The sequence below is a fragment of the Pteropus alecto genome, unplaced genomic scaffold, assembly GCF_000325575.1.
Source record: "Pteropus alecto unplaced genomic scaffold, ASM32557v1 scaffold86, whole genome shotgun sequence".
NCBI lineage: Eukaryota > Metazoa > Chordata > Mammalia > Chiroptera > Pteropodidae > Pteropus > Pteropus alecto.
The window spans coordinates 15,171,077-15,195,051 of record NW_006442109.1 but is presented as its reverse complement, the minus strand read 5'-3'; the positions used below and the strand labels follow the sequence as shown (position 1 = coordinate 15,195,051).

General features: G+C 31.9%; 1 protein-coding gene and 1 non-coding gene across 3 annotated transcripts in view; one reads left to right on the top strand and one right to left on the bottom strand.

The window, feature by feature from the left end:
- The window catches only part of MINDY2 (MINDY lysine 48 deubiquitinase 2), a 62,536-nt gene that overhangs the window by 22,031 nt on the left and 16,530 nt on the right, over positions 1–23,975 (top strand). The window contains exons 3-6 of one of the 2 annotated variants that reach the window (XM_025038840.1): positions 465–529; positions 4,544–4,702; positions 11,600–11,702; positions 19,013–19,155. In XM_025038840.1, the coding sequence (XP_024894608.1) occupies positions 465–529; positions 4,544–4,702; positions 11,600–11,702; positions 19,013–19,155 (470 nt within the window). The remainder of the gene's footprint in view (positions 1–464; positions 530–4,543; positions 4,703–11,599; positions 11,703–19,012; positions 19,156–23,975) is intronic. The other variant, XM_006920321.3, reaches the window with a different exon arrangement.
- Positions 23,010–23,128, bottom strand: LOC112469680. Its single transcript, XR_003042720.1, has one exon. It is a non-coding gene; the product is annotated as a 5S ribosomal RNA (ribosomal RNA).

The following is a 23,975-nucleotide window of genomic DNA, read 5'->3' as shown; positions in this document are numbered from 1 at the left end:
ACCTAGAGGTTATTATGCTGAGTGAAATAAGTCAGACAGAGAAAGATAAATACCATATGATTTCACTTATATGTGGAATCTAAGAAACAAAAAGCATAAACTAATCAAAAACAGACACAAATATAGAAGACAATCTGGTGACAGACAATGAGGAGGGGGCGTTGGGGGACCGGGAGAATGGGGTGAAGGGTTAAAGAAGTACAAATTAGTAGTTGATAGATGGTCACGAGGATGAGGAATATGGCATAGGGAATGCAGTTAGCATTAATATATTAGCTAGGTAGAAAACCAGAGGAGAGAAGGAGCAATTAGGGGGATCATTTTATAAACTATATAAATGTCTAACCAATGTATTGTATGCTTGAAACTAATTAAAATAAATAAACATTTTAAAAAATCTATTACCTTTGTAATCAGAAAAAAATAATATTTTAAAAAGATAACTTTACAATTTCTTTTTACAGGAGATTACATGCTTGATGCAAAGCCAAAAGAAATTTCAGAAATTCAACGTTTAAACTATGAGCAGGTAATAGGAATAATTTTTTGTCACATTAAAATATGTAATTTTTAACCAATGGATGTATGTATTCATGGGTCTCTATCAGTGGCTGCTCTCAGTTTTATATGAATATACATGCTATATAGAATGAAGCATAGATATCATTCTACAGGACTATGTAGAATGATAACCTGGTATTTTCCTGGTAAAATTGACTTTCAAGTGATTTTGTCATTGATTCATTTTTCCTCATTTTAGTTATTTTTATTTTATAATTAAGTTATGTTTAGGAGAAAGTCGAGCAAATTATTTCTAGGATATATCATTAGAACAGTTAGGACTCTGCTGTTTCGTAGTTTCACTGTGTCCACATTTCTTAGTGTGTTCTTCAGAGATTCTGTTCTGTAATATAGGAGGGATTACTAGGCTCAAAATGATCAGAAAGAACAGAACGCAAGCAGAGCATCCTTTTCTTCAGTGTTCTTCCTTTAACAGTAGAAGGCAAGAAGAAATCAGGTACTTATAGTGGAAGGAAGTCTCAACCAGAGAAGAAATAGACATCATTGGAACCTTTATATTTACTTTCAAAGCTTTTTTATATACTTTTACTAATATCAATTTCCAAAAAGGGAGCAAAACTCATTTCAAAATTTCAAAATTTCTTGAATTTAAATGTCTAAATAATCTAGTCCTAATAGAATAGAAAAGCTAACATGTTGCATTGCATCACTGTGTAAGGTAAGAAATCTGTATCTAAAGCCAAATTGATACGCTAAATCGTTTACATTCTATTGAAATTTGTAGCTTAAAGCAATGATTTCTAAAGATTTTTTGCAATAGAAACCTCTTTTCAAATAAAATCTTATGATAACCTCCAATATATAAAACCAGTAAATGATATTTTATAAGATGATACAGTTCAATTTCTATTATTTATCAAATTTATGTCATTTCTTACTGAAATCAGTGAGGCTGTTTTGATTAATATGAAAACTTGAAATTAGAAATTATGGATGATAGTTGTAATTTCAACTCAATCTCAAAATTCACTTTACTTCTGTTGCACAGTCTTGAGAAAATCTAAATATCAGCATTTTGTTTGTTTCAAGTCCATCTTGCAGTCTCAGGATACGCTTCCATTAAGGTGATGTAATCTTGAAAAATGGTTGAAAGTAAAATTCTGTTTCAAAGTTGAAACAAACAATATCTAACAACTGCTTGCATTTCTTATAAACATGGCAGACAAAAGTACCCTGCATTTAAAATAAGCTCTAAAACTATAAGGTATTATGATTACATTACCATTAGCTTTGAGAGTAGTATGTAACAAGCTATTATAGCTGAGTATAAGCTGGTATTTAATGTTCCACAGGCATGATATAATAGTGTGTTTTTTTGTATAATTTTATGTGAGCAGAAATGTTCAAGCTTAAATTTTTGGAAGACCAATGCAGAGTTGCCATCTTCCTAATTAAAACCTCTTTACTAGAAGTTATAATGTAAAAAAGAGCATATTTTCCCAGTTTTACTTAATGATAGATACCCTGACAACCCAAGAAAACACTATGTTTGTGTTTATGACAGGTTTTTAAATGACTACAAATATTTATATTTGGATTAAAACTATTTCACCATGTTAGAAGTACTTTTGAGAAAAATTCTAAAAGTTTTACCAGTGGCTTAAAGGAATCAATAATAATTCTTGTGAAGTAAGCAACTATTCCTAGGATCTGTATTTTATAATATTATCATAATTTGGATTTAGGAACAGAATGACAAAAATCTTAACCTTTTTAAACTCTTTGTTTATAAATTTGTTTATTTATATTATATTTATTAATTTTTATGGAGACTATCAAACAGTATTTACTTAGTTGTTTTAATACTATATAATTATAAGAAAGAGGGGAAACTGATGAAAGCCAAAGACTATTTAACGATGTTATCTTGTTATAAATTACTCATTCATAAATTATAAATATTTTAGTAATTTCTGTTGTCAGTTTGTCCAGTCTCATAGAATGGAATTTTATCTGTTATTTAGTAAAACAGAACTTTGTTCTTTTGACCTAAATTTGTCTTTTTCAGATTTCAGAGAGTCCTGAGTTTTAATATAAAATGATTTATTTCATGTCCACCTTTTCTACTATGAGCTCTCCAGGAGGCTATAGTCTGCTCCTATTTTATATCTTCAGTATGTAGCACAGTGTCTGATTAACAGTAGGGATTCAGTAAAATTTTATTAAATTTTATATATTGGCTTTTTTGTTTCACCCTATTTAATGTAAAAAAAATACTTAGAAAAACATGTTTTAAAATATTCTTTATTACAGACTTGTGTGACCATATTTATTGAGAAAACTGATGTAGACAGAATGATTCTTTAATTTGGTCAACAAGTCTTTGTAATCCAGCCTCTGTTTCCTTTAGACTTCATCTCCTACCACTTTCCACTTTGTTTATTTTGTTCTAACCATGCTGGACTCCTTGCTGTTCTACATGGACAGTTTTGAATTCATTTCTGCATCAGAGTTTTTGCACTCATGTCCACTTTGTTTGGAATGCGTTTTTCCCCGAGCTTCCCAAGACTCAATATTTTGCTTGGTTACTAATGGTCACTATGTAAATGTCTTTCTTAAAGAGACCTCCTTTTTTTTTTAAGCAGTTTAAGGTCATAGCAAAATTGAGTAGAAAGTAAGAGAGTTCTCATATACGGCCTATCCCCCAATACACACACACAACATCCCGCTATATCAATATCCAGTACCAGAGTGATACATTTATTATAATTGATGAACCTACATTGACACATAATACCCAAAGTTCATAGTTTACATTAGGGTTCACTCTTGGTGTTATATATTCTGTGGGTTTGGACAAATGTATAATGCCATGTATTCACCATTATAGTATCCTACAGAATAGTTTCACTGCCCTAAAAATCCTGTATGCTCTGCCTATACATCCCTCCCTCCTCCTAACCTCTGGCAATCACTGATCTTTTTACTGTTTCCGTCATTTTGCTTTTTCCACAATGTCATTTGGAATCATACAGCATATCGCCATTTCAGACTAGCTTCTTTCACGTAGTGATATATATTTATATTTCCTTCATATCTGTTCATGGATTGATAGCTCATTTGTTTTTCTTTTTTTCTTTTTATGGTTAAAAAACATAACATGAAATTTACTTTCCTAACCATTTTTAAATGTATAATTCAGTAGTGTTAACTGTATTCACATTGTTTTATAAACAGATCTCTAGAACATTTTCATCTTGTAAAACTGAAACTCTATACCCATCGAACAGTTCCCCAGCTCTTCCTCCCTCCAGCCCAACAACCACCATTCTACTTTCTGTTTCCATGATTTTGACAACTCTAGGTAGCTCGTATAATTGATATGATGCAGTATTTGCAACAGCTTATTTCATTCAGCATAATGTTCTCAAGTTTCATCCATATTGTAGCAGGTAATAGGATTTCTTTCTTTTTTTTAAGGCTGGATAATATTACATTGTATGTGTATACCACATTTTCTTTATCTGTCAATGGACAGTTAGGCTACCTCTGCCTTTTGAATAATGCTGCAGTGAACGTGGGTATACAAATATCTCTTCAAGGTACTGTTTTCAGTTCCTCTGGATATATGCCTAGAAATGGGAGAGGCTTTTCTCTTTGACTGGAAATTTTTGTCTTTTGGCTTTCTGTTCTAAAATAGGTTCTTCACCCCATCACTCTGTACATCCTTATCCTGCTCAATTTCTCTTACCAATACTTGACATTATATTACATATTTACATATTGTCTCTCACAGTAGAATGTTAGTTGCATGAGATCAGGAACTTTGTCTATTTTATTCACTATTATATATTTAGAACTGAGATTAGTGCCTGGCACATAGTATACTGGTACTTAATAATAAAAATTGAAGAGATGAATAAATTAGACAAAATGGAAAATTAGAAGTAAATGTGCTTGCATTTAAATATCTTTGCTTTTTTATTTTTCTAATTTTTACCCTTTCCCTTTCTGTTTTTAGAATATGAGTGATGCTATGGCAATCTTGCACAAACTACAGACAGGCTTGGATGTAAATGTAAAATTCACTGGTGTTCGAGTGTTTGAATATACACCAGAGTGCATAGTATTTGATCTTCTTGATATTCCTTTGTACCATGGGTGGTTAGTGGATCCTCAGGTAAGTAGAAAATATTAAATTATATAAACATAGGTGTAGTAAAATTTTATTAATTTGGCAAATTAATCTAGATTTATATTTTCCGATACTTATATTTTTCTATTTTTACCTGGAATTAGCCAAATTGTGAGGTTAAGGGCACAGTCCTCCAGACTGCTAAATCTGCCCAAGACTGCTTAATGTAACTTTATGGAGTTGGAACCACATCCTCACCAACACTTATTATTATCTGTCTTTAGATTGATTATAGTCATCCTAATAGGTGTAAAGTCATATCTCATTATGGATTTGTTTGCATTCCTCTGATGACTAATGATGTCGAGCATCTTTTCATGTGCTTAATGACCATTTCTATATCTTGTTTGAAGAAATGTCTGCAGATCCCTTGCCCATTTTTAATTGGGCTGTTTATCTTTTTGCTATGGTGTTGTGAGAGTTCTTTATATATTTTAGGTATACCTCTCTTATCCAGTATGTGATTTGCAAGTATTTTCTCCCATTCTGTGGGTTGTCTTCATTTTCTTGATGGTATCCTTTGAAAGACAAAAGTTTCTGATTTTCATAAAGTTCAGTTTATCTATTTTTTCTTTTGTTGCTTATGCTTTTGGTGTCCTACCTAAGAAGGCTTTGCCTAATCCAAAATCACAAATATTTACTCTTGTATCTTCTTTTATAGTTTTAATGCTTAGGTTTAGGATTACGACCCATTTTGAGTTGATTTTTGTATCTGGTTTGAGGAAGGGATCCAACTTTATTCTTTTACATGTAGATATTGAGTTGTCCTAGTACCTCCTGTTTGTTGAAAACATTATTCTTTATCTCATTGAATAATCTTGGCACTCAGAGTGATCTTTGTAAAATAAACCCTCCCCTTTAGCTCTGTGTTCTCCTCCTTTCCTTGAAAGCCTCCGGTATAACTAAAATGAGATGCAAAATCTTTATGAGTTTTTATGATAATGCTGTATGGTCTAGACTGTGCTTGTCTGTCAAAATTCACCTCATATAATTCTTCTCCTTTTTACTACCCTCCAGGTACACTAACTGCCTTTCTGTTCTTCAAACACGTCAAGCTCATTCCTATCTTGAGTTTTTGTACTAGCTAATTGCCCACTGTGGAACATTGTTTTACTCCCAACACATTGTTCTTCTAGATCTTAACATTTTTAGTTCCTCATTATTCAGATCTTAGGTTGCACATATCACATAGGTGTTAGAGACCCTTCCTCGCCAACTTACTAAAATTAGTCACCCTCCTTTTCTCCAGGTATTCCCGCTCCTGTGACCGTATTTGATTTTCTTCACCACTTATCTAGAATTCTTATTTATTTCTTTACTCGATTGACTGTAATCTTCCACTAGAATATATGTTTTATTAGGGCTGAGCTCTTATTTCTCATTATTTATAACAGTGCCTGGCTTTTTAATAGAACAAAGCTTGCATGCAGCATGCATTAACTACGGGGAAGGAGAGCGCACAATAGTAAGGACTTGGCAGTGTTTCTTCATCCCTGTCCATTATAAAAGCAACTGGTATTCTGGGCAATGAAAGGATGGTTTACAAGTAAGCAGGTCTCTGTATTTTTACTGACACTCTGTCTCTAAGAATATCATTGAAAAGTCTAAACATGTCTAGCATTTTACACCTCCAAGGTGAGCCATGGTGAATTCTGGCAGATGACAATGCCAGTTAGCCTAGATTCTTGAGGATGAGCTGATGGACTGAGGAACCTAAGCCTGAGTTCTTAAAAGTTGGACTCAGATTGTCCCTCTGACTGTATGTAGCTATATATTGCTGGTAAACAGTTAAATTCATATGTTCTTCAGATTTTTCTGGTCTGTGCAGTGGTTTTCAAACTCTTGTAAGGGCCTGAGGGCTGTGCTTTATATCTATTTTATTCATTTTGTTACAAAAGGATGCTGTTGCTGGGAAAGAAAAACGAACGAGGCAAAAGTTTGAAATCATAGGTCTTTATGAGATATCTTTTAGAACTCTCTAGTTCTTTGTATTCCAATTATGTGTTCTGCAAATAATTATCTTGAAAATAAATATCAGCATTTCTTTGGATGGTAAGCACCAGAATTCAGTCACAGAGAAGATATTTCTCCATTATTAATTGTTAACTAACTCTTTAAGAGCAACATTGGATGACAGTGGAAATGATATATTCAATGTGCTGAAAGAAGACAAACGGCTAACCTACAGTCCTGTTCCCAGAACAATTATCTTTCAAGAATGGAGCAAAATAAAGTCATTTTTTAGATTAATTAAACTAAGATTATTTCCTGCCAGTAGACTATCATTAATGGAAATTCTAAATAAGGATTTTGAAAAGAAGGAAAGTGATCCCAGATGGAAGGAAGAGTGAATAGATACAGTCAACAATATTAAATGTTGACTGTATCAGATAATAACATTATCTTTGGGATTTAAATAAAGAACATTAGCATATGCAAAAAATAACATAAGATAGGAGGAAAGTAAGAGTCTAGACTTAATTGTTTAAGAAATGGGTATTAACTTCTGACTTTGATAGTAGTAGTAGATGTTATAGTTTTTATAACTTTATCCAATATGGTAGCCAAATGGGGATATTAAAATTTTAATGTAATTAAAAATTTAGTTCCTGAGTTACACTAGACATATTTCAGTTGCTCAGTAGCCACAAGACTAGTGGATATCTTATTGGGCAACACAGATTTGGAGTATTTCCATTATTGCAGAATGTGCTATTGGAGAATGCTCTTTTGGAATAATCATAAAAAGAATAGAAAACATAGTGGGTAATTTCTAGATTAGTAGAAGGGGGAAAAATTAATCCAAAAAGAAGGAAGAAAGAAGGGGTTAGGGAATGTTGATCTGATGGGATGGAGAATGGTAGATTTAATAAATTCAGATATATGAATACTTATAGTAAGTATAAATAAGAATAAATGCTCCTGTTAAAAGACTGATTCTGAGGCTGGATTAAATATATGTATATATATATTTGCTATTTAAAGAGATCTATATAAAACAATATGAAGTTAAACAGATTACAAGTAAAAAGAGGGGAAAAAGATGCCGTATCATCGCTAATCAAAAGAAAGCTGGTGTACCTATAGTACTATCAGAAAGAATAGACTTAAACTTTAAGTCAAAAAGCATTACTAACAATAGATTGTTTAATTTGCTAAGAAGATATAATCATTTTAAATTTGTATGTGCCTGGAGACACCTGGAAAGTAAAAACCCTGATTGACTGTTCATTACTTGGACCTCTGGGAACTGTCGCAAAGAGTAAAGGTCAGTTTTTGACAATGAAAATAAAATTTGTATGCATCTAATAACATAACCTCAAAGTACATAAAGCAAAATTTAATAGAATTACAAGAAGAAGTAGATAGATCATCATACTGGAAGATTTTACTATACATTTCTTTGTAATTGCTAAAAACAGAAAAGAAAACCTAATGAACATACATTCTTCTAAAGGAATTTAATAAACTTTATTTTTGAGTAATTTCAGAAACAGGAAAGTTGCAAAGATACTACAAAGAATTCTTGTGTACTCCGCCCCTTTTTCCCTAATCTTATGTGACCTTGGTACATGTGTCAAAACTTAGAAATTTAATATTGGTACATTACTAGTAAATATATTACAATCTTCATTTACATTTTACCAATTTTTCCGGTAATTTTTATGTTGTTGTTCTAGAATTCAATCCAGGGTATCAGATTGCATTTAATCATCTTATCTTCCTAGTCTCTTTCTGTCCATGACATTTTTTCAGTCCTTGTTTTTCATGAACCTGACTATACCTTCTTTTTATACATATGAAATTTTAGATTTCAAGACTGAATTTATGAAGATGTCAGTTCTCACTAAAATAAATTTTAGTTTCAATACAACCCCAAACAAAATCCCAGCAGGTTTGTGGAAAGTAGTTGCAGAATATGACAAGTTGATTCTATAATTTATATGGAAATGCAAAGAGCTAGGATTAGAAGCCAAGATATTCTTGAAGCAGAATAAGAAGGGAGGACTTGCTCTTCCAGATACAAAATATTTTATATATTGTAATTAAGAATTAGATCAGTGACAGAATAGAGAGGCCTAAAAGACCGTGCATTTATAGACAGAAATAGGGTACTGTAGAGCAGTGAGGGAAAGGCAGTTCTTTCAATAAAAGGTGCTAAGACAATTAGATAGCCATTAGATATGTAATTAAATAGCTAGTTAGATAGCCAATTCAAGTTTCTAATTAGATATCCAGTTAGGAAAAAAATGAAATTATTTCTCCTAACTTACACCAGAAAATTCTATTCCATGTGCCTTGATGTTTAAAAGATAAAACTCTGTAAGTTTGAGAATATTTCTTACCTTAATGATAAAAGGTTTATAAAACAAGACATAAATGCATTAATCACAATGAACATCAATAGTACATGAGTACTATAAAATTGAGAAGTTGTTTGTCTAAAGAAATAAAGAGAATGTAAAATTGAGCCACAGAGTAGAATCATTATATAACATGATTGCATGTTATATAATGAACAAAGGATTAATTTTCAGAAGGTGTAAAGAGCTCCTATAAGTAATTTTTTAAAAGATAAACAACCCAGTAAAAAGGGGCAAATGTCTTGAACAGCTATTCTTTGCAGCTACTCTTTGTTTGAACAGGAATTTAACAAAAATGGATATCCAAATGGCCAGTGAACATATAAATGAGTCATCAGGGAAATGCAAATTAAAACCAAAATGAGATAACACTATACATCCATCAAAATGCCTAACATTTAAAAGTCTGACAATACTAAATGTTGGAGATGTGCAATGTAGGGGATTCTTGTTCCCTGCTGATAATGTAAATTGGCTGTCTACTTTGGAGAGCAGTTTAGAGTTATCTAGAAAAGTTGAGGATAAGCATATCCTAAGTCTCAGGAATTTGACAAGGCATATTCCCTAGAGAAACTCTTGATATGTGGAACAGGATAAATGTACAAGAATGTTCATAGCAGTATTATTTGTCATAACCTCAAACTGAGAACAACTTAGATAGCTATCAAAAGATGAATGAATAAATATAATACGGTATATTCATACTATAGAATACTATAGAACAGTAAAAACAAAGAATAGCTGCATACCATTACATATAACTGCCTAGCGTGTATATTTTTTCTTATTTGATTTATTGTTTGTCTTTGCTCCAGAATATAAACTTTATGAAAGCATAGACCATTTATTTTGTTCACTGCTAAGTCTGTACTTCTCTAACAGCACCTGGTACATAGTAGTGCATGAAAGGTACCCGAATGAATTAATTGAATGAAATATTAATGTAGAGGTTTGGTCTACGAAAACTTGAAATTTTGTATTGTTCATTGCTAGTCTATAGAAGTACAATTCATTTTTTATATTGATCTTGTATTTATTATTCTATTGTGGATTTTGCGGATTTCTTAGGATTGAAAATTCAGATATTTTGGAAAGACAATTAAATTGATTCACTAAAGAAAATTGCTCTAAACAGTAAAAGTGTTAAGAAAAATAATGAAAATCTAAAGGGATTACACCCTTAAATTGCTTCTTAAGGGTCTAAGTTTTCATTTTAAATGAGTGAAAGCTGGAAGTCATACTCTTGGGTGGTTTACGTAGACTCATAGCCAAAAGACCTTCTTTTAAAGAAAAGGCCTTATTAGGCTCTGCATCAAAAGATTGCAAAGTGAATACATTCATGTGTTTTTAGTTAACATGAAATGTTTAAGACATGTATATAATCTTTTGTACAATTCACTGCTTTTTCAATTAACTGATCTTCTCAACCAACCATCAGTCCCACTTGCATGATTAAAGAGGCTTTTACTATCCCAGGATTTTGCAGGAACAAAGAAAATAAAGTACAGCCTAGAGCAGAGCAGTGGTTCTCAAACTTTGCAATGCAGCACTGGAATAAAACTTAGACAATTGAGAAGCAACTTGAGCCTACAATTCTTTTAGATCCCTTTAACAAGCTCCCCAGTTTGGGAAATACTGTCCAGAGTATTACAAGTACAGATCTATGTCAAGACTTGTGGTATTCAAAGAATAAGTATTCAAGAAGATCATTTGGATGTGGAAAGCAAACATTGGCCCTCTTATTTTTTTACATAATTGTGTTAATTTGTGCTTGTTTTATTATGCATAGATCATTAAAACAATAGTAGATGTAAATTATAAATATATTTTAGGGATGAGAGGACAATCAAAATAAGTTGGTTAGACAGCAGAAACCTATTTTTTTTTTTCAGTAATAAAAGCAAAGTATAATGGAGAAAGAGTAGAGATGCCCAATTTTATTTTCCTATAATTTAAAACTTTGCATTTACTTTTCTACTGTACCTCCAAAGACAAAGATTAAATAAAAATCATAAAGCAAATACTGTTTCTAATTAATATGTACTAACTTTTCTTTAGGAAAATAAGGTTAGTTATGTGTACTCACCTCCACTATACTTTGCTAGGAATCATGGAAAAAACTTTAGTCCCATAAATTAATATCTTTAGATTTGCCTTGCTTTAAACGCAAAAACATTTGTGTTTTAGAAAAAAAAAAAAACCCTGATATTTTCTTATTTTTACTCCTGAAATAATTTACTTTTAATTTTAATCACTTAAATGCATCTTTACAACCTTAAGAAATAAAGTTGCATGTAATAATCCCATTTAATTATTTTTTGCATAATTAAAATACAGCTAAACAGTATTTTGTTATAGCTATAAACAAATTTGGAAATTGTTGGGTATTGATTTTTTTCATAAGAAATATTTGTATATTTAACATTGTATTAGAATAAAACTCTGAAGAGCGATATGGGTTTCTTTGTTATTGTTTTTAATCTTATCATGATTAGTGAGACAGTTATTTGTTTTCTAGATTGATGACATTGTAAAAGCTGTTGGTAACTGCAGCTACAACCAACTAGTGGAGAAGATCATCTCTTGTAAACAGTCAGACAATAGTGAGCTGGTTAGTGAAGGTGGGTGAGTGCTGCTATTACCTGATTTATTCTTGTAGAATAACTTCTCTGATAATTTAATATCTTTTAAATGTCTTAAATAAGACTTCTAAAATACAAGTAACTATACTTGGTAGGAATTGAAAGAAGAAATTATTCATAAAGATGCCAGCTAGAACCCTTTCACTTGACTTGTAAAATCAGGACTGGATTCTAATAAAAATCTTTGGAATCTTGCTAGCTTTGATGTGGTCAGTTACCCAGGGGTTACTGATAGTTGCTCTTTTTTTAAAAAAAGATTATTTGGGAGTACTGTGTGAACTTTTTAATTCATCCTGAACACTCAGTTGACTGAGGTGAGTATTATGGTACTCAAGTGTTCAATACAATATAGTATAGTAAAAGCTCCATTCTAGCTCAAAGTGTACCTCTGCTCATCAGTTTTCTTAATCCTTAGCTAATTAGAATTGCTAAATTCATCATAATAGAAGCAGTTTCATATTTTTTCAGCTGTATTCCAGTCAGCGAAGGGAAGAACAAACAGATTTGAAACCAGAATGATATCAGGAACCATAGTATTTGGATATACTTTTCCCACCACTCACTTCACCTTTACATAACAACACTCAAGAACTAAGGAAGCTATTCTCCTCTATTAGGAGGGTAAATAAAAGAAAGAGAAATCATGAGAAGCAGGGGGTGAGCTTCATTATTCTCTGACATACAATTCTTTTACATGAAGTATAATAAAAGTTGATTACAATTACTACATTTTTAAAAATTAAAAATAAGTGACTACAAGAGTATATAAGAACATATAAAAGAAGGTGTATACATGAATCCATACTATATCGATTGATCAGAACCCAACTAATTATATTACTCAATTATCCATAAATTTAACACATTCATGCAAGAGGCAAGTAGCAAGGAAATACACAGTATTTTAGTTGATGCTCATCCTAGACTTCTACTTGCATTAAACAAAGAAATATATAGGGATATTGACCATTGACAGCTCTTTCACTAAAATCTAAGGTAGCACAGTTTTAGTGAGGAAAGGAGCAACAATAACTGTTAAAAATATTTTTTCTCAATTAACAAAATTCTACTCACTAGAACTTATCCAAGCTCTCATTACTATAAATATATTTCTAAAAGTCAGGCTCTAAAGATAATTTCCATCTATGGATTTCTACTTTTCTCAGTAATTTCCAATATGCTATTTAGTAGTAATTGAGGAGACAATAGGAATCAGAAAGTGTTAACGGAATGATAGCCAAGAAGTGATCTTTATAGGTAAGAAGCTTTAGGAAACACTGTTAACAGCATTTTTCCCAAGCCAGGCTTCAATTAATGAGGTAAGATTTTGATAAAAACACTATTTAACAAATGAACAACAACAACAAAAACCCAATCCCTATTTTACTTCTCCTTTTTCTCAATCTAATGTCACAACAATTATTATTTCTCTGACATTGATTCCCCAGAATAATGAAAAACAATATTTAATTTATATAGTATTGATAACTTGAGAAAAATGTCTTGGTAAAAGCAAAAAAGGAATTATCTTCTTTAGTGGTATAGAATTTTCAGGTAGTATATGTCAGAGTTGATTAATTCCTTGATATATAAATTTTGTAATGGTGAAATTCTGTATATCAGGTTTCCATATCAGTGAATAATTATATATGGAATTCACTACAATTAAAAAGCTAAACTAGTTTTTTGTTTATAAGAAACTACAAATATGTAGTCTGTTTGAAATAATTATTTAACCCAATGGTTACTTGTGTAAGGCACTAAAAATTCTTATAGGAACGAAAAGGCCACAAGGGACATTTTTACTTATAATGGAGCAATTAGCTTCCCTTCATTTTCTTCATCATATTTTCTTGAGTATAGTGTTCAGCTGAAGTAGTAGTCTACTTTCTTTTCTTTTTGGCCTATAACCGTAACTGTCCTTCTGAATCAATAAAATATCCAAAAGGTAGTTTATTCTAATCCTTCTTTATTAAAAAGTATTAAACTTTGGTCTTAGATGATAACTTTTTTAATTCAAATATTTCATCTCTATAAGGTAAAGAACATTAGAAATACTTTTACTGTCATTCTTTTTTTGATAAAAAAGATGTTATTTAGCTGACAGTCAAATAGAATTAGATATTTTTTCAACTTCTTTCAGATGACATTCATTTTCTTTGATGGCAACACCTTGTAAGTAAAAGCACAAAACTTTTACACGTACATAACATATGTATTATTTACTACCTCTTCTTGGTGTTAATACTTTTTTGAATCTAGTTATAATGATAGGTTGTGGCACAGCGGCAAAAATCAACAACGAAAAAAATAACACAGAACCAGCTGCCAGACTTCACCAGAGCTGGTGATTTAATTCTAGGGCTCTCTCAGGAATAAGTTCTTCTTTAACAATTGTTTCTAGGTAAAAAATGTGCTTAAAGAAATAATTCTAGAATATTCTTTCAATTATTTATTGAGCCCATATTATGTGCTATAAACACTGAAGATTATAGTTTGAATTCATATTATTTTTGATTAATATTGATTTCCTTTTTTTATTTTGAAAAATCTCAGACCTATAAAAAAGTTGGCATAGCACAATGAATATATTTATATATTAAATATATATTAAATATTTACCAATTATATTTATATTTAATATTTAATTGGTAAATATATGGTTCACCTATATTTACCAATTATTAACATTGAATTTTTGCTTTCTTTTTATATTTTCTCTCTCTCTCTATCTCTCTCTCTCTCTCTCACACACATACACACACACACACACACACACACACACACACACACACACACAACACGGTTTTTCCTAAATCATGTGAAAATTAGTTGTGAATATCATAGCACTTTAACCATTAATGTTTCAACAGTTGTCCCCTAAGAACAAAGATGTCTCCAAGAACAAAGAATTCTTCTATAATCTTCAGTTATCTCAGGAAATTTATCATTGATACAATACTATTATCTAATATACTGTTCATATTCAGAATTCCCCAGTTGTGCCAATTATGCTCCCTTATAGCTTTTAAGTTTTCAGAGTAGGTTCCAATAAAGGATTATTTGTCGTATCAATTTAGTCTCAAAATCTAAAACAGTTCTCTAACCTTTTTTTTTTCTTTTCTTTTCGTTCTTTTGTGATGTTGACTTTTCTTAATAGTCCAGGCCAGTTTTGTAGAATAGCTCTCAATATGGATTCATGTAACTGCTTACTCATGAGCAGACTTTGGTTATATGTTTTTGGTGGGAATGCTACATAGGTGACATTGTGTCTTTCTCAGTGCATCAAATCAGATAGTATATGATGTCTGCTTATTCTGTTATTGGTGATGTTAACATATTTTTTGTTGTAAAGATGCCCTTTGCCCTTTGTAATTAATAAGTAATCTGTGATATTATACTTTGAAACTGTGTAAATACCCTGTTCTCTAATAATCTTTCACCCAATAGAGCTGGCATTCATTGATTCTTGCCTGAATCAACTATTACTATGGTGGTTTGCTATTTCTATTATTCCTTCTACATTTATTAGTTGGCATTCTTATGTTAAAAATAGTTTTCTCTTCTTTTTCCCCTATTAAAAATTTTTTTATCATTGTAGACTCATGGATTGTGTGTGTTATTCAGCATATTACAATCTATTATCATTATTCTTTTTGATGCTTAGAATTGTCCATATATGGCCAATGGGATAGTCTCATGTCGTCATCATTTCTTGAGCACTTCGTTGTTTTCTAGCACAGTAAGATATTCCGGGCTCCCTACTGTATACTTGGAATCAGATCATGTTAGCCCCTATATTTTCAAAGAAAATCTGGGCATTTATCATATTAAAAGATTTTTTTTGCCCCTCTTCTTAAGGAAAAATATTAATATAATGTGTCTGATTTTTGAAACTTGACAGATGAATTTAAAAAGAAAATCAGACTATTTGTTTAAAGCTATCACAGTGACACAGTTAAAGTTTGATTGACTTTAAATTTGAACGCAAATCTCAGGCAGGGCCACATCTAGCTAACATTTTAAAACAAGCCAGTTTCCATTTATCTTTTATTTTGTTCCTTTTTGCCTAATTTTAGTGCCCCTCTTTCTAACTTCAAATTTTTTAAGGCACTCAGTACTTTCATTTTCTCTAATTAAACTCTTCAGTAATAGAAGAAAATAACTTGATAAACTAATTTTAGTATTGAATTTCTGAAACTAAGAAATATTTTCAAACACACTAATGTCAGGGAAATAATTTTTAATTTAAATTTATTTTCAGTAATGTAATTTTATTATTACCGTTATATTAATTTTTACCTTTAGTATCATTAATAACAATATCTATAACAAAATTGAAATTTAATCTTAATGTTGTGAATAAACTATTTGTCATTCGAAGTGATGCAAATAATCAAACTACTTTGTAACTCTAAGAATTGTATACCATTGGGGTAGAAGGCTAGGTGAAAAAGGTGAAAGGATTAAGAAGTACAAATGGTTGTTACAAAATAGTCAGAGGGATATGAAGTATGGCATAGGGAATATAGTCATTAATATTGTAATAACTATGTATAGTGCCAGGTGAGTAGTAGACTAATTGGGGGGATGGCTTCATAAATTATATAAATGTCTAACCACTATGCTGTACAGCTGAAACTAAGATAAAATAATATTGAATGTCAACTATAATTGAAAAATAAAAATTAAAAAAATTATTTACCAAAATTTGTTTAATTAGTTATGAAAAGTTGAAACTAGTTTAAGCTTTCGAAATTCAACTAAAATCACAGTAGTGTCACTGTTTAAGAGTTTATAGAAGAATTGGGAAACATTGTTCATTATATGTCTAAATTACTATGCTTTATGGTTTGGGAGAAATACAATTCAGTTTGCATTTGTAATAACAAACAGTAATTTTTTAAATTTAATACCAATAATTTTCAGTTCCAGTCTCCACTTTTCTTTTTTCTTTCTTTCTTTTTTTCCTGTTTTTGTTTTTGTTTTTGTTTTTGTTTTGAGTTAGGCCTGTTTTTTCCTTTATTTGAGGACTTAAAAAAGCTTTACCAGTCTTCACTTTTCTGTAAATAGTTTTGTCCTTGAGCAAGTCACTTATTCTCTCTCAGCCTCTGTCCCATTCTATAGAAAAAAATAGCTGAGAAAGACCTTTCTAGTGTTGAATTTTTAAAATTTCACACACATGAAAGTAATGTGCTGTATCTCCACTGAATTTTTGTATCTTGAAAGGGAATTGTAGAGGGAATGTTGTGTGAATGAGGTGCGGGAAGGGCATTTAGAAACATCTTTCTGAAGAAAGTGTTTAGTATCACAGATATTATAGACAGCAATGGTACTCCTCAGCACAGGCATTATATTTACTTTTTAAATGATATATAATAGTCAGTACTTCAGTATATAACCCATACATTCTACTCAGTAACTCAGTACTTAGCAAAGTAATGACAGTAATGGAGTGGAGAACTCTTCTTTCTGAATGTGTAAACCCAAGGAGTTGTAAATGTGCTATAAATTTCCTTTGGCTATGGCCTTCTGTATAACTTTTTATACTTCCCTGCCTACCATAACCAATTCTTTGGAATAGTGTGATATATTGGTCACTTTTTACAACTACTTTCCAGCTTGAAGTGGTGTGGCTTGACACTAAAGGTGAGGGATGGAGAAGTAGTGGAATAAACCTATACTCTCTAGCTGCCTCTAGCCCTACCAAGTTTATTTTCAATTTCTTGTTGAGGTGTCAATTTCTTAACTTAGGTTCATCTTTACCCCCTATATTTGTATCTCTCTGCTCACTTATAAAACTTTTTAGAGCACTCTCTTCCCCCCTATTATTTCTGAGATATTTATTTCTTGTCTATTAAAGGAAGGGAACAAAAGGAGGAAGAGAAAGAAGTATAGTATAGGCTTTTAAAATTTATACAGTTGATTCTCATTATTCCCAATAGTTAGTTATGTTCTCTAAAGTTGCTGTGAACACTGAAATAGTGAATACTAAAACACTGCTCCTAGGGGAAACATTAAGATTAGGTTCCTGTGAACTTTTGATCACAAGATTTTTGTCAACTGATAAATATACAACCTTGTTTTATGTGCCTTTCTGTTTAGAGACACCTTATTTAATATATATTGCTGATTGAGTACTGTAAAACTCATGGCTAACAGCAAGCAGTATAACTCACCTGAACAAGATGCAAAAATATATATTTTCTCTGTAAAGCACATCACAGCCTTTGTGCACTTAGAAACACTAGCCAGCACTTCAGCAATATGCTTGGGGGCCATTTTACACAGTAAAAATCACCTCCCCCCACCCCCCAACAAAGCACAAAAATGTGAAGAATGTGGCACTAAATAGAGTGAAAAGCACACTTATTTACACTATGAGAGCTGAAACTAGAAGGCAGGGTTTTGCCTTGTTTGATCTCGGGAATGTACGTTAGGTGACTCAAATTTTTTGTTGCTTTGCACAGATCCAGAAATGACCCTGAAAGTACAGGAAGCATTGATTTTGGAGTTATAAATTTTAGCTAGTAGGCAAATTTGCAAATATGAACCCATGCCAATAATGAAGATAAACTGTACACGTATCTTTTAAATTAAACCTCAGAAAACTTCTTTATATTTCATTATGTTTTGAAAATAAAAGATCATTTGTATTTCTGAACTTGATATATCTATATAATGCAATAATATAAAGAGTAGCATGTGTTGGAGGAGATTAGGATAAAAACAGCATCAGTTATCCCCGTTCTCTATTCACTTTTACGCCTATTTTTAGTTTTAAGACAAGAATTAAACAGTTTATGAATTGAGTATTATCTGGGACCTTTGTTGAAATCTTAAGCAACTCAATTTTTTAAGGCTACTTTTAATTTCTAAACACCTTCCCATTGAGGAAGTAGCTGTTGACATACATCTTTTACTCCTACATAATTTTAAAATTGCAATCTCTTGCCTTCTTGTTTGTTTTACTGGGTTTTAGTAGTATTCTGTGTGTTTTGTTGCAAACTACCTGAAATCCTTTTCAGAAATAGGTGAAGTATAAGTAAATACATTAATCGATAAAAAGAATTTCATATGACTGTTTTTGTTTTTTTTTTTTAGGATGGGAATAACTATAGACACATCTTCCAGAATAAAAGAGTAGAATCTCCAGTTTAGAGCTATCATGTTATAGTAGGAAAAGTCTTATTTTGACTGGCCTTTCTTCATACTTAGAACACAGTGTAAATAGAAAACCTTAATTTTGAAATTTTTCTTCCATCTAATATTATGCATTGGTTCCATAGGCTTTGTAGCTGAGCAGTTTCTAAATAACACAGCCACTCAACTGACATACCATGGATTATGTGAACTAACTTCAACGGTTCAGGAAGGAGAACTTTGTGTGTTCTTTCGGAATAATCATTTTAGCACCATGACCAAATACAAGGTATGTTATAGAAATAGCTGTTTAATTGTTATTGGAAATTAAAGAAGCTTGATTTAGAGATGTCTTATCTGTTTCAAAATTAAAAAAAAACAAAAACATAATGTTTCTTAACCATCAAATTATGAAGGTAATTTATAATTAAATATTTTTTAGGATGGAATGGATTAGCTATTTAAGTGTTATTTCAAGTCAGTTTTTTGTTTTTATTTAAATCTTAACTCCTTTTTCACAGATTATTGCATTAAAACATATTTACTATTTCCTTTCTAAGAAAAAAAAAGATAAACCCTGGAGATAGAACTAGGATGACTACTAATGATGGATGTTTATATTTGAGGGCTAAAGGAATTTAGAAGAAAGAATCAAAATTTTTCTTTATGATAGTGTTTGCTATTATTAAAATTATCAGTGTGACTTTAAATTCTTCTTATGTTATTTATGGCTCTGCCAAAAAATCTTGCCGATTCAACTTTTTTGTTATCTCTTTATCCATACCTTTTGTTTTTACAGCTGTCACCTAATTTGGGAGTTTATCAATTTATACCTAGTCTTCTGTGGTAGATACTGCTCTGATCACATCAAAAACATATCAAAAATGTTCAGTAGCAGCCAGTGCTTAGAGGATAAAAAATGCAAGGTATTTTTCTTCTGTCCTGTGCCAACACTTTGCTTCAACCATAATGGTTTATCTACTCATTAATAATCTTCCATATCCTTACACGCTTTATGCTTTTCCATTTCTGCACCTTTATTGCCATTTATTACTCTTTAATTCCTATTTGAAAAGATCTCACTCCTTTTGCCTATCCAAATTTCACCTTTTAAGAAATGTTTCAAATACCAACTCTTCAGTAAAGCTGCTTCTCTCCTTAAACCAGTGGTTCTCAATCCAGATTACATGCTAGAACTACCTGGAGAGCTTTTTAAAAAATAACCAATGCACAAAGCCCACCGCCAACTCTAATCAGAGTCCTTGGAGGTGAGACCTGAGCATCAATACTTTTTAAATGCTCCCAGGAGATTTTAATGTGAAGGCTAAGGCTGAGGATCACTGCCCATCCTTCTCTATTATGGGCCATGTCATCCTTACTTTGCTCTTACCTAGTTACCAGTTTTCTTTGTAAATGTATCTTATTTATCTACATGAAAGTAAGTTTTCTGAAGTCAGGAATCAGGTCTTCATATTTCCTTCAACACTTTAATCAATGAATTGCACAAAGTAGTGTAAAATAATGATTTGTTTGCTTATATAAGAATACTTTAAAGTCCTAGCTTTCCTACTCCTATATTAGTTATAGCAAGGGTTCATCTGTATTGTTTCCACATTTGAGCTAGATGTGTGCAAAGTATGGGCCCAGAGTCATTCATATTCAGAAATATAAGGCCAAAGAATCTCAGAATCAAAATTATTGCTACATAGTAATACTGGTAAGTCACCTTGTTTTACTTGATCTCCTCAAGTCCACCCTTTATTCATTTAACAAATAGCTGTTAAGCCTGATGATGCCTGGGTACTCAGCTAAGTACTAGGATTGCAGCCTAAGCAAGGAAGCTATGGTTTCTGCCATTTAAGGACCTCTTATTTTGGCAAGGAATTAATTGCACAAATAGTAATAATTGCACAAATAGTTATTATTTCTACTGAGATACACTGTCTAATAAAAGCACATACAACATGCCGTGAATGCTTTTATCAGGACTTAGAACCTAGTTGGGGATGTCAGGAAAGACTTATTTGAGAAGTATCATTTAAACCAACCCTGAAAAGTGAATCTTCATAATCAATTAGCAAAAATAATTAATAATAATAATAACAACTAAAGTTAACTCAGCAGATGGAACATGTGTGCAAAGGCCCTGAGGAGGGAAAGAACTTAACTCCTTAAGGAATTGAAAGAAGACCTGCGTGGCTGAAGCTTAGAAAGTAAGAGGCATAAAATAAGACTAAACTGATAGGCAAGTACCATATCTTGTAGTCTTGAGTTAAAAGGAGAAACAGACTTTGGTGTCCTGATGGCCTAGTGGTTTTTTTTGTTTGTTTTTGTTCTTTTTTTGGGACTCGGCAGGAACATGATAGTTCAATAGGAAAACAAGTTCTGTGGCTGTCATTGGTGATTGTTATACCATCTCCCGAAACTGACCTCTAGATGTTCTGTTTTCTATCAAAGCTGTATCCCTAACCAGGAAGTCCTTTACTAATCAGCTAGGTATTCTCAATCTTCCTATGTAGTTGGGGTGGAGATGTCTCTCCTGAAGCACTTTCTATCATGTGTCCATTTCTGGACTAACTACACCTTTCTATGAAATAATGATAGCTCAGAATGTGTGCATTCTACTGTTTCTTTGCTTCTAAATTTTTCTCAGTTTACCTTATTCTGTAGCTAAACAATGTGTCACTAGTGGTGTGTGTGCCCTTGCCCCTTTTATACCATTAAGGTGCTGTGGACTTTGAAGTAGAGTGGATGGGGATTTAATTAAGAGATTATTGCAGGAGGCCAAGTAAGAGGTTATAGTGACTTGGACTAAGATGGTAAAGAAATAGAAACTAGACAGAATCCATAGATATTTAGGAGATATAATCAACCAGATTTGGTAATTAGGATGTAAAAAATAAGAAAGAATGATTTCTGAATTCTGAGCATGAACAACTACATGAACAGTGGTGCTCTTTATTGGACCAGAGAATACTAGAAGAGAAGAAAGATATTATGAAATCAGCCTTGGAACTATTAGAGCTGCTTCTGAGGCACACTTCAAGTGGAAATGTTAGGAAAATTGTTATAGACGAAATATTTTTGTGTACAAATAGTAATTAGGGGAGAGGATGAGATTTAAAAGAAAAAATAGGGAATGAGAAGAAAAGAGAAGGCCTAGGAAGATTTGATGAGTGCCAACATTCAAGGATCCAACTAGAGAAGTATGAACTAGCAAAGGAGACTGAGAAAAAAAGAATAAAAGGAAAATCTGAAGAATATGGTATCATATAAGTCAACAGGAGAGAGTGTTTCAAGAAGAATGGAGATCTCAGTTGTTAAATGCTGATAAGAAATAACACTGGGAGAGGCGGGGAAGTGTCCATTGGTGATATGGATTTCATTGGTACCTTTCAGAGAATGGTGGCAGCAGAAAACATTGAATTCGAATTGGTTAGGAAATGACTGAGATGTCAGGAACTAGAAATATAAGCAACTCTTTGAAATAGTTTGTCTGTGAGGGCATAGATGTGATGTCTTATAGCTGTAGTGGAGTTTGGAATCCAGGGAAGATTATTTTGTTTTTGTTTTTTAATATGAGAGACTTGATCATGTTTAAATACTGAAGGACTCAATAGAGAAAAAGGTTGAAGATTCAGGAGAGGGGATAATTGATGTTGGAAGGCTACTAAGGTGAGAAACAATAGAAATTTTCACAGGTGAGGGGGATTGACTCTTGATTAAAAAAGAGACCTTAGTAAGACTAATTTATTGTGTGCCTATTATACTCATGACTTACTTTTAACAATTTCAAAATTATATTGTTTTCATTTGTTTTTATATTTTTGCTTATACTTCAATATGCATCTCTAAACAAGAACATTTTTCTTTCAAATCATAGTACCATTGTTGCATCCAACAAAATTAACTATAATTTTAATATCATCTAATACCCAGTCCATATTCAAATTTCCCACTTGTTCCCATGTGATTTTATGGTTGGTTTGTTCAAACCTGGATCTAATCAAGAACCATGCATTACATTTGGTAAAATAACTCTTTTTTTTTTTTTTTTTTTTTTTTTAGGCAAGGCAACCCTTGGTTGACCTCACAGATTGTAAGGACCTTGTCAGCTTACAATCCCTTATTTTTTATTTTTTACATCTACAGCACCTGGTCTTCCTAGGTGGTCTCCCATCCAAGTACTAACCAGGCCCGACCCTGCTTAGCTTCCAAGATCAGACAGGATTGGGCTCGTTCAGGGTGGCATGGCCGTAGACATAACTCTATTTTAATATAATGCAAATCTTGTGTATTCCAGGAATCTTATTAGTCTTTGGGCTATTTATTTATGCCCCATTATAATTCTCTCCATCCTATTTCGTATATTACCATTGAACTATATTTCCAATGCTGAGAGTCTTTAAATATGACACTGCTTTACTTCTGGCAGAGTATCCAATGCGTACATTCTTCACAAGAGTCAAAGACACTTTTCCTCCTCATTGACTCAATGACTGATTAACTAGATTTACAAGAAAATCTACAACAGTTCTTTGGCTGTTGCTATAGAACTAAAAGCCCTAAAGGAATACTTAATAAAATTGAGGAAAGGTTCCTCCAGCATATTATCCGTTTGCTTAATAAGGAAATAGAATAGAAGATTGTGCCTCTGTTCTGTTAAACCTGTTAAGCATTAAAACCGTTATTCTCTACCACTAATTCCTGGGTTGTTAAAGTTTCTATAGTTCTTTATAAACTTGAGTGCTAGGGAATCTAATGTGATCTAATAATGGTACAAGTAAGGAAAAACTAGAAAGCTGCTTTTTCAAACAAGATGTGGCTATTTATAATACTACATTAGATCTTCATAATGCCTTCTAACATCCACTTTTGAAAAACCCTGAGATTTTAGGGCCATTTTATGGATTTATATGTACTGATTACTTGATTTCCCATCTTCCTATCCCTGTGAACTCTTTGGAACACCTATGCTATAAACACAGTTTATCCCACAGAATTCAGATATACTATCAACAAAAAATAAATAAATTTAATATATGAATAGAATACTTTCTACTACATATAAATGGTGTCTAAAACTAGAGGCCTATAATAATAATAAAT